The 9,988-nt window shown below is 43.2% G+C and overlaps 1 protein-coding gene across 1 annotated transcript; it reads left to right on the top strand.

The window, feature by feature from the left end:
- On the top strand, positions 1-5,568 carry LOC104420539 (extra-large guanine nucleotide-binding protein 1). The gene is given in 10 exon segments (XM_039302028.1): positions 1-315; positions 872-1,991; positions 2,123-2,260; positions 2,347-2,368; positions 2,371-2,460; positions 2,553-2,710; positions 2,893-3,070; positions 3,460-3,701; positions 4,010-4,176; positions 4,742-5,568. Coding segments are annotated over 10 exon segments (2,973 nt in total). The 5' UTR covers positions 1-34; the 3' UTR covers positions 5,319-5,568.
- Positions 5,569-9,988: the final 4,420 nt, after the last annotated feature.

The raw sequence follows: 9,988 nt of genomic DNA, 5'->3' as shown, positions 1-9,988 counted from the left end.
TTTCAGTTGGGGGTTATTCAAACTAACGTCAGCGATGTCCGTCAAAATTCGCGATCTCGCGCCATTCGCCGGCAACGCGCGTATTCGTATACGGACGCGTACTCGTGCCCGGTCTTCCTCGTCCACCGAGTCCTCGTTCGATCCTGTCCTATCACTGTCGTTCCCGCGGGGATTCCAAGCGTTGCCTCCAGTCAACACGGCGATTCGGGAGGACGAGGAGGAGGAAAGTAAAGAAACAAGGAACGGCCCTCGTTCTCCTCCTCCTCCTCCCTCCTCTTCCTCAGTCTCCGCTCCAGTCTCCTGTGGCGTTTACTCGTAAGATTTTGACCCTTGACTTGGTTTAGTTTTTGCCCACTTCGTTTCTCGGTTCTTTCGTGCTCGAATTCTATATTATTTCTTGAGTCCCCATGTCCTCAAAGAGTTTCTTGCCTCACTGGAGTCACGAACCAGTTCTGGTGCGTGTGTGAAACCACTGGCCTTCTAGCGGGGAAGAGCATCATGGGTTTTCCCGTCCTCGCTTCTTCTCCCCTGCTTCAGTTTTGGCTCAGCAGGACGCTGTTCTGAAACTCTTTTTCTTTCTTTTTATTTTTTTGTTGCTAGTTTCTTTTGGGTGATGATTTTGCATTCGTGGGTTGTGAGGATCTAGTGTTTGGTTCATGGGTATGTTGAAATAGCTGGCGAATTTCCTTCTTGGGGAAAGCGAGTTAATGCCATTTGATACCATTGATCATCATTTTCTTGGGGCGCCATACAAGTTTGAGCGTTGTTATTCTGTGCTACTGGGTTTGGTGGTTTGTTTCTTTTAGGACCGTTTGTAATTTTTCCGGCAGGATATGAATACACTTCTGAGAAGGTTCTTGCCTCTTGTTAGTACAGTCCCTAAAGAAGAAAATGATGATGGAGATTATAACGTCGAGTACTCCATCGCTTTGGAGTACAAAGGCCCTCTTGTCTCTCGTGATATTCCTCAAGCTCTACCCGTCAACATCGACGAAATTCCGACGGCTGCTGTTTTTTCGGCAGAATCGATATCACTGGACAGGTCATTGCCGATCATTCAGCCCATTAGGAAGAGAGATTTCAACCAGAAACTGTTAAAGGAGTTGGGAATAACCAAGGGGGTATTCTTTTCAGCTCGTTCAATTGAGCCTTCAGTTGGTAATGTGGGCTCTGGTGCTCGCTCGCTTGGCAATGGAAACGATACCTCCCTTAAATCAGCAGGTGAGGTAGATAGTTCTAGAGGTGGTGATTGTGAGGATGCATGTGTTTCCGAGTCATCTGGTTCGGTTGAGGGTGAGAAGAATATTTTATCTGAAATCTCGCATTTGCCAAAATTACCTGATGATTTTGTGGAAGCCAATATGCAAATGCGATCTGCAGATCCCACTCCTCCCCGCCCGTCCTCGAACAATTTCTCCCAAAGGGAGGAGGATTCTGATAACAAGATGCCCCACCACGTCAAGAAACCATCTAATGTCACTTTCAGAGATCCGGACTCAGATGATATTTGTGAGGAAGAATCGGTTTTTAATGAGTCCGACAGTTTCCCCATGAAGCAAAGAGCTGAAAATAATGGAAAGAAAGGGTCATGCTACCGCTGCTTTAAAGGGAATAAATTCACAGAAAAAGAAGTTTGCATTGTTTGCGATGCAAAGTATTGTCAGAAATGTGTATTAAGAGCTATGGGATCGATGCCTGAAGGCAGAAAATGCGTCACCTGCATAGGCTTTAGGATTGATGAAATGAAGCGAAGTAACTTGGGGAAATGTTCTAGAATGCTAAAGCGGCTCTTGCCAGAATCAGAAATTAAGCAAATAATGAGTTCTGAGGTATTGTGCCCAGCAAATGAAATCCCTCCAAACCTTCTTTATGTGAATGGTAAGCGTCTTGATCATAAAGAGTTGCTTCTGCTGCGGGGCTGCCCAAATCCTCCGAAAAAGCTAAGGCCGGGGCACTACTGGTATGATAAAGTGGCTGGGTTTTGGGGTAAGGTGAGTTTGAAATTTAGCTTACTTAAGAAGCTTGTTTTGATTCTTCCGTCTCTTATAACTTATCATTGCATGTCATCTTTTGTCACGCTATGAAAAAAGTTGATGATGTTGAATCTTGGTCAATTTGGCAGGAGGGGCAGAAACCATGCCAAATAATCAGTGCCCAGTTAGATGTTGGGGGTTACATTAAACCAAATGCTAGCAACGGAAACACAGGCGTATTGTTTAATAACCGGGAAATTACGAAAGAAGAGGTTTGGATGCTCAAGGTGATTCTCTAGGCATTATTTCACTCTGCTTGTCATGCAATTCATCCTATGATAATCAACTGAATGTTTGTCCTTGAATTTTGCAGTCAGCTGGAATTCCATGTGAAGGAAAACCTCATTTTGGGTGAGTGCAGATGGATGCTATCAGGAAGAGGGGCAGAAGAATGCTAAAGGCCGCATATGGGAGAAGGTAAATTATGGTGATGATGTGGACTTTTTGTTATAGTGATTTTTATCTTCTTTTATTTATTGAACTTCTGGCGATGCTTGCTGTTTTCATCTACAGACTAAGACAAAGTAGTCTGCACAATCTTGTCTTTGCCAATTCCTGCGGATAATGCAAAATCTGGTGAAGAAAAGACCAAAGGCAGCAGTTGCCAGAATGATCTTTATCACAAACTGCTTCTGGTCGGCTTTGATAAATCTGGCACAAGCACTATATTCAAGCAGGTTAGATAAGTTAGAATAGTTCTAAGCGCTGATTTATCTTGAAAAAGCAGTGATTCATGCTCCATTATGTGCTTTTCTAGCTATACCGAACAGCTTTGTTAATCTTGATGTCAAGCGAAGCAGTGTTAAGTTCAGGGATATAATGCTGTGCCTACTCTTAGTCAATTATGTTCTAATTTCAGGCCAAGATTCTGTATGGTGTCTCCTTTTCTGAAGATGAGCGTAAAAAAATCAAGTTAATGATCCAGAGCAATCTGTACTGCTATCTGGGCATACTGCTTGAAGGATGTGAGAGATTTCAAGAGGAAACCTTGAAGGGGAAGGGAAAAAGCCTGTTAATTGACCAACCCAGTTCTTCGGGTATGTTGTGAAGAAAGCTGCCTTCGCCTCTTCATATATTCCTCTGTGATGATGGAAATAGTCATAGTCAGATCTTGGCATATCCCTTGTAGGGTGCAAACGGTTTGAAAGAGGAAGCTCAAGGGAGAAGGGAAAACGTCTGATGATTGATGGATGCCACTCTTCAGGTATAACATAAGGATTGACGACATCTTTTGAACCTCTCTCTCAACTGCATTACTTCCTCTGGAGTTCGAACAGTTACTTTGGGTTCTTTTAGATCACTGAGCGATGGGATGTGAGGCATTTGGAAAGTTAAATGCTCTAAAATGTCATAGCAGAAATTAATCTACTAGTTTTCATATGTATTTCTTTGTCTGGATCTGCTGGACTAACTACTCAATTGACAGAGATAATGTATTCGAAGGAAACTAAGTTGACCTATACCATAGACTCAAGGCTTAAAGGATTCTCGGATCGGCTTCTCAAGGGAATAGCATCTGGTAATTTAGAAGCCATTGTTCTTTCTGCCAGTCATGAATGCTCACCTCATATTGAGGAACTGTGGAAGGATGAAGCCATTCAAGCCACATACAACCGAAGGAATGAGTTAGAAAAGCTCCCTAGAGTGGCTACATATTTTCTGGAGCGGGTGAGGTCGCACATCTTGATCTCTGTTCTGATTATTTGCAGTTTCTAGCCTTAAATCAGATCCTTTTTCTGTCCTAGTACCTTTCTTAATTTGTGGGTTCACCATTTTTGGTACTCTTCACTCCAGAGTCAATAATAAATCATGATTTCACCTACGTTGCAAAAGATGTTATTTTTTACAGATAACTATTACAAAAAGGCACTTTACCAAGGGCCTGGACATATTTGATTCAAGCTTTGTATGCTGTGCTAATATGGTCCCAAATTTGACTGCTCTGTCTGGCCAACTTAGACTTTCTTTCTTATCAGGCTGTTGAGATTTCAAAAGAAGAGTATGAGCCCTCGGATATGGATATTCTCTACGCAGAGGGAATCACCTCTTCTAATGGTCTTGCAAGCATGGAATTTTCATTTCCCCCGCCACCAAAATCAGATGGATACACAGACCCTATTGATCAGCACTACAGCAAGATGAGGTACAATCCTCTTCACTACACATTGCTTGTTGATTTTGTCAACCACAGATTTTAATATGGTTGGGTGAAATTTGTTAAATAAGCTATTTTTCATCCCAAATTTAATTGATGAAGTGCTAGGACTAGCCTGTATGGCAATCGATAATAGGCTACCAAATGCATTTAACAATTTTACTATCTTTTGACCCCCAAAAAAAGAAAAAAGAAAAACTAGTTTACTATCTGATATGACAGCCAAAACTTTAGTAGCTTAGAACAATAATTCCGGGTTCTCTTAATATACCCCAAAGAACAGTTAGCAGAAGAATTGGGCGATTTAAGTGGTTCTTTCTTCAATGTTGCTGCTCGGACAAATGTCACACCAAAATGCATTTAATAGAAAATCACCACCAACTACTATTTCTTGTAAGCTCATCAAACTATCAATGAACAGTCAACCAGGTTGATATATAAAATTTTCAAATTAAGCAAGCAATTTACTTGACTTGGCAGGATCGTACTGGCCAGAGTTTGCAGAATTTTGGTAAACTATACTCTATTTGACATAGCTGGCTTGAATCTGCAGGTACCAACTCATCAGGTTGCATCCTAGAAGCCTAGGGGAAAACTGCAAGTGGTTGGAGATGTTTGAAGATGTTAATATCGTCTTGTTCTGTGTCTCATTGACAGACTACGACCAGTTCTATGAGGACAATAAAGGATTACTGATAAACAAGATGATGGCAAGCAAAGAGCTTTTTGAAAGTGTCGTCAAGCATCCGACCTTTTATAAAAAGGACTTCCTTCTGATTATGAACAAGTTTGATCTGCTCGAAGAAAAGATTGAACAGTCTCCTATAACTCAATGCGAATGGTTTTCTGATTTCCATCCAGTGATCAGCCATAACCACAATATTGGGACTTATGTTAATCCAGCTCCTTCATTGGCACAACGTTCTTTCCACCACATGGCAGTAAAGTTCAAACGGCTCTTCCATTCGCTTACTGAACGCAAGCTGTATATTTCCCTAGTTACGGGACTTGAGCAGGATAGTGTAGATGAATCTCTTAAGTATGCGAGGGAGATTATGACTTGGGACAGAGAAGATATCACTTTCATCAACGAGGAATCTACTGCAAGTTTAGAGGCAAGCACCTCTTAGTTTTTTGTTTCTTTATTTTTTTTCACTCTCACAATCGGCGACAATCTGGTTATGCCTTATTAAGAAGGCGTGGCTCCATAGACTTTTGTCAATGTATACTGGCAAACAGGTAAATGATATGAAGTAGCTTTGATTTTTTATTCCTTCTTATGATGCATTCAGAAGATGTACTCATGTAAATGTAGAATGGAATGCATCTCTTATTGTAAACCGTTCTCTGAATGGATAAATGAAAGAACTATTCTGGCCACATCGTTTTCCATATGGATTATAGAAACAGGGTTTATACTTAAATATAACTGCAGATTCACAATCCGTCTCTGGAGCCTCATACTGTAATGGGTGAAAGAGTAGGCTTGGCGTCACTTGAAAGAATCGAGGGATCACCATATCTTCTTCATCTGTCAGGTGGTTCGATTTATCAAGTTATGGTGGTTATAGGTGAATTCTTAATCGCACTGATTGAGAACTAGCCAAGCAAAAGTTGCGGTTTGCATTTTCAAAGGGCGTTACTTGCGTTACTTGGCGCATACTCTGGACTTCTATACATATAAATCGCACATGCATATCCTTAATAAATTATCATCGAAACTTCTTACAGGAGAAAACATCTGTACAATGTGTTAACAGGGTGTAAAACGATCCATAATCAAACAGAGTGTGTCCTCGGACAATGTGGTCTCTCTCTGGACGCCTTTGCCTTCTACCTTGTCTTTCTTGTCTTCGACTTCGCCTCCTTCATTGGCAACTTCCCCTTCGTGCTTTGATTTGTGCAAGACCAAATTCCTGAACCAGACCTTCTCTCTCAGCTTTCCCAGCTCATTCTCCCACATCTCCACCAATGCAGACATTTTGAGCACGAACGAAGGAACACTTCTCGATCGAAAGCAGCACAAGTTCTTGATGGGATCGAAAGTTTGGATCTTTACCAATTCTGATGCATGGATATCAGAAGAGAAGCAAATGGGTATTAATAAAAGAGGAGAGAGAATGATGGATTGGTCGAAGAAGACGATAAAAATATCCTGTTTCGCGTGGGAGAACAATAATTGATGTCCTTCGGAGGCCACGGATACTGTCAAAACGTGACAAGGTGAAGGATATAGCTGGAGAATATTCTAAAACAACGGCTTCGTTTTATCTTGGGGCAGAGACGTGATTGGATTGTGAATGCCAAGTCAAGAGTACATGTATGCAGCCGTGTTTCGATATTGATCAGTTTTTCGGTACTGTTTGACGAAGCATTCTTGATATTGGAGAAATATCATCTGGGAGCTTTGAAAAATTCCAATCCTGGGTCGAGGACAATGCAGCAGTCGAGTTAATCTATTGAAAAATTTACTATCGCCTTCGAAATTCATCAATTCCGAACATTTAGCCCGAGGTTTTGGATCATGGATCGTTTTTTATTCACCCAATTGAGTATCTGGTCGAATTCTTTTGTCTTTTCTGGTGAAAAGGAGATCTGGTTACAATGATTAGCGAAGTACATTCAAATTAACTTGGCTAAAATTCTGGCTACTGTATCTGATGCGTGTGCTACACCCCAGACCCCACCCGCAACCCACAGGAATTTGCTTAATCCACGGGAAAAGTAGACCCCCTTCGATTTGGGACTATCTAGGGGCGGCAGGATAAGCGCATTTGCAATGACCCACTGATTCAGATGGTTGACCTTATCTTTCCAATTCACTGTTTTGAAACTTCCGATATCATTTAGATCAGGATCAATGAGTCTGCAAAATGGCCTAAATTACCGAAAGGGACACCCTCCAATGTGCCGAAAATGAAATTCATCTTATTGGAAACGTGGGGAGGGGGAAACCAACGGAATCCCTACACGTAATTATTACGTGGAGGCTTGGACTGTTCTTACGCAGTTGATGGAAATTCCATCTACTTGTAATTTCCAGGAAATACAACAAGAAAACTCGAACAATTGACGTTATTAGTTTGAAAAAGGAAGCGCGTTTCTTGTTACATACTCCTGGGAAGGAAGCATATGCAGAGACAATTCCAGACCCAAGACGGAGCGAAAGCTTTGACGTAGCGAAAGCCGAGTATGGTCTGTGATTTCAAGGGCTGAAACACTCAACAAGCATACCCACCGAGGCCTCGGAGCAGAAAAGAGATGGTGACCCGACTTGCTTGGCTCGGCTGAAAACCGGAGACAGCCAGCCTGAGCTTCCGGTCTCCGCTTGACCAGCTTCGCCGGCGGAGTTTGCCGAGCCAGCCGAGAATATGGCTTGACCCTTTTCGCGTAGCTTCCTGGTCCACTTGTCAATGACCACGGACATGGCTGATGTTTTCAGAATTATCAGAATTTCAGTTCACTGAGCTGAACTAAACTCTCAGACAGAAGTGGAGGGAGGAAGGGAGATGGTAACTGATAAATTTGGAAGCTGTTTTGGTTGATGATGTTGGGATGTGAAAGTTCGGGTTTTTATAGGGAAGTTGATCAGGTGGTTTTGGAAGGAACATGGCTGATTTTGTATCTGTGTGCTCTCAGAGGTCGTCACTTGGTTTTTCTGTAACTTTTTTTTTCTTTCTTTCCTTGTTTCCCTCTTCTTTTTGTTGCTTCAAAGAGGGGAGAAAGGAAAGGAAATCCAGGGCAAGCAAATGGTATCGTCTGGTCTGTGCTGCTGATGAATTACTAAAAATCCATGTACGGCCTTTTTGGCGGTCAATACCGGATAAGTCTTTCCAGTCTCCGAGGCAATATATTTGTCTTTATAAGATCATATCTGATGCTTTTCTTTTATATAGGCTTTGTATTAGTTGAGTTTAGGGAAAATAATAGGGTCTTTGTAATTGCACATAACTCATGGAGAAATGATGTCATGCTTTGGACTAGATAAAACTCCCCCCATACTTGTTTTTTGTCTGATTATATAAATAAAGAGAAGAAGAAATAGGTGTTGAATTTCATTTGTTAATCATGAAGTGAGATTTGCTGTCATAAGCGAATCGACAATTGCAGGAGGGCAAGAGATGAATCTCTACTTTATTCAAAACTACGAATTATATTAAGGTAACTTTTCAAAATATCTGATAAAATAATTCAACAGGCAGGAAAAAGTTCACCAAAGTGATGATTTGGAAAGAATATAGTTCAACTACAAAATACATAACACATTATAACTGCTCATTACTAGGCCTGCTGACCCATTATCATTGAGATAATGCAAAACAAATTGGAAGAATCGAAGTGCTCGACACGCACAGCTATCACCCATTTTATGGAACTTGAGAGATTGTCCTAAACTTAGAGGGAACGCGTGGACCAGCCTAAGCCCCATAAATCTCCTAATGGGCCGCAAAAGTTCCGGTGTGGTACAATGAATTGTTTCAGGAACTAAAGACACTTTCATCATCCGTCTCTCCCTTAATGAGAAAGATATACGTTCGTCCTTCCGGTTACAGGACAGCTTATGATGTTTTTATTTTGTATGTTCGATTTATCATGCATTTTTTTGTACATCTAGCATTGGTTAGACCTCATGATAACTGTCATAGCTAGGGAAATTCCCCAATCATGAGTCTTGGGGCATAGACAGGTTGATTTGTAGTTTTAGGCCTAGGTCAGATCAAAAGGTCAGATCAAAAGGTTAGACTCTGAGATGCCACTTATCTATAACATTCTTCTTGAGGAAAAATTGTCCAAAATCCTAAATTTATTGCACTTTTTTTTTTGCCAATTCCGGTTTTAAACATTTTAACTTTGCCAATTGAGTCTTAAATCTTTTCACTTCTTGCTTGATTGATCCATCCGCCAATTTGGCCGGAAAATGCTGATGTGGACGCCGATGATGCCACGTGGGGCTAGCTGTGCCGACGTTGACAATTCTTAATAATATTTTAATATATATATTTTTGAATTTTTGAATTTTTCTATTTTTCCTTCTTCTTTTTTCTTTTTGGCTTTTTCCTTGGCCTTTTCCGGTGGCCAGCCACAGCGGGCCACGGGCCTCACTTGCCACGGGCGAGGCCCGACCGGGCGAGGAGGAGCACCCGGGGGGGAGCCCTCGCCTAGACGTGGCCTAGCAAGGGGGTCGCCTGGGCAAGGCCAACCCTCCCTAGGCTAGGCGGCCTCGCTAGGCGTCGGTCGGGCGACGGCGACGCTAGGCGAGGCCGCCTAGCCTCGGCGAGGGCCAGCCTCGCCGCATTTGGGGAGGCTCACCCTTGCTCGGGCGGCGTTAGCCTCGCCCCGGCCAGGCGGGCGACGGCTCGGCCATCGACCATAGGCCGACGCCCGCCCAACCGTGGGCGAGGGGCCTTTGCTAGATTTGGTCTAGGCAAGGCCGATGCTCGCTGGGTGAGGGCGAGCCCGACGAGGGCTCCCTTGCATCTAGCGAGGCCGGCCCTTGCCTCGGGCCGGGCGGCCTCGCCCGTGTCGCCGTCTCTCGAACGACGCGCGGCGAGGCCGCCCGGGCTTAGGGGGAGGGTCGTCTCGCCCAAGCAACTCTTGTCGGGCCGCGCCTGGGCGAGGGCTCCCCTCGTCGGTGCTCCTCCTCACTCGGCCAGCCTTGCTTGTCGCGAGTGAGGCCAGCCCCAGTGTGGCCGGTGGCGAGCGGTCGCCCTGTGGCCGGTGGCCGCCACTGGAAAAGGCAAAGGAAAAAGCCAAAAAAAAAAAAGAAGGAAAAAAATAAAATATTCAAAAAAATGCCAAA

The sequence above is a fragment of the Eucalyptus grandis genome, chromosome 9, assembly GCF_016545825.1.
Source record: "Eucalyptus grandis isolate ANBG69807.140 chromosome 9, ASM1654582v1, whole genome shotgun sequence".
Taxonomy (NCBI): Eukaryota; Viridiplantae; Streptophyta; class Magnoliopsida; order Myrtales; family Myrtaceae; genus Eucalyptus; species Eucalyptus grandis.
Note: the sequence above shows the minus strand (reverse complement) of the source record. Positions and strands in the feature narration are given on the sequence as shown.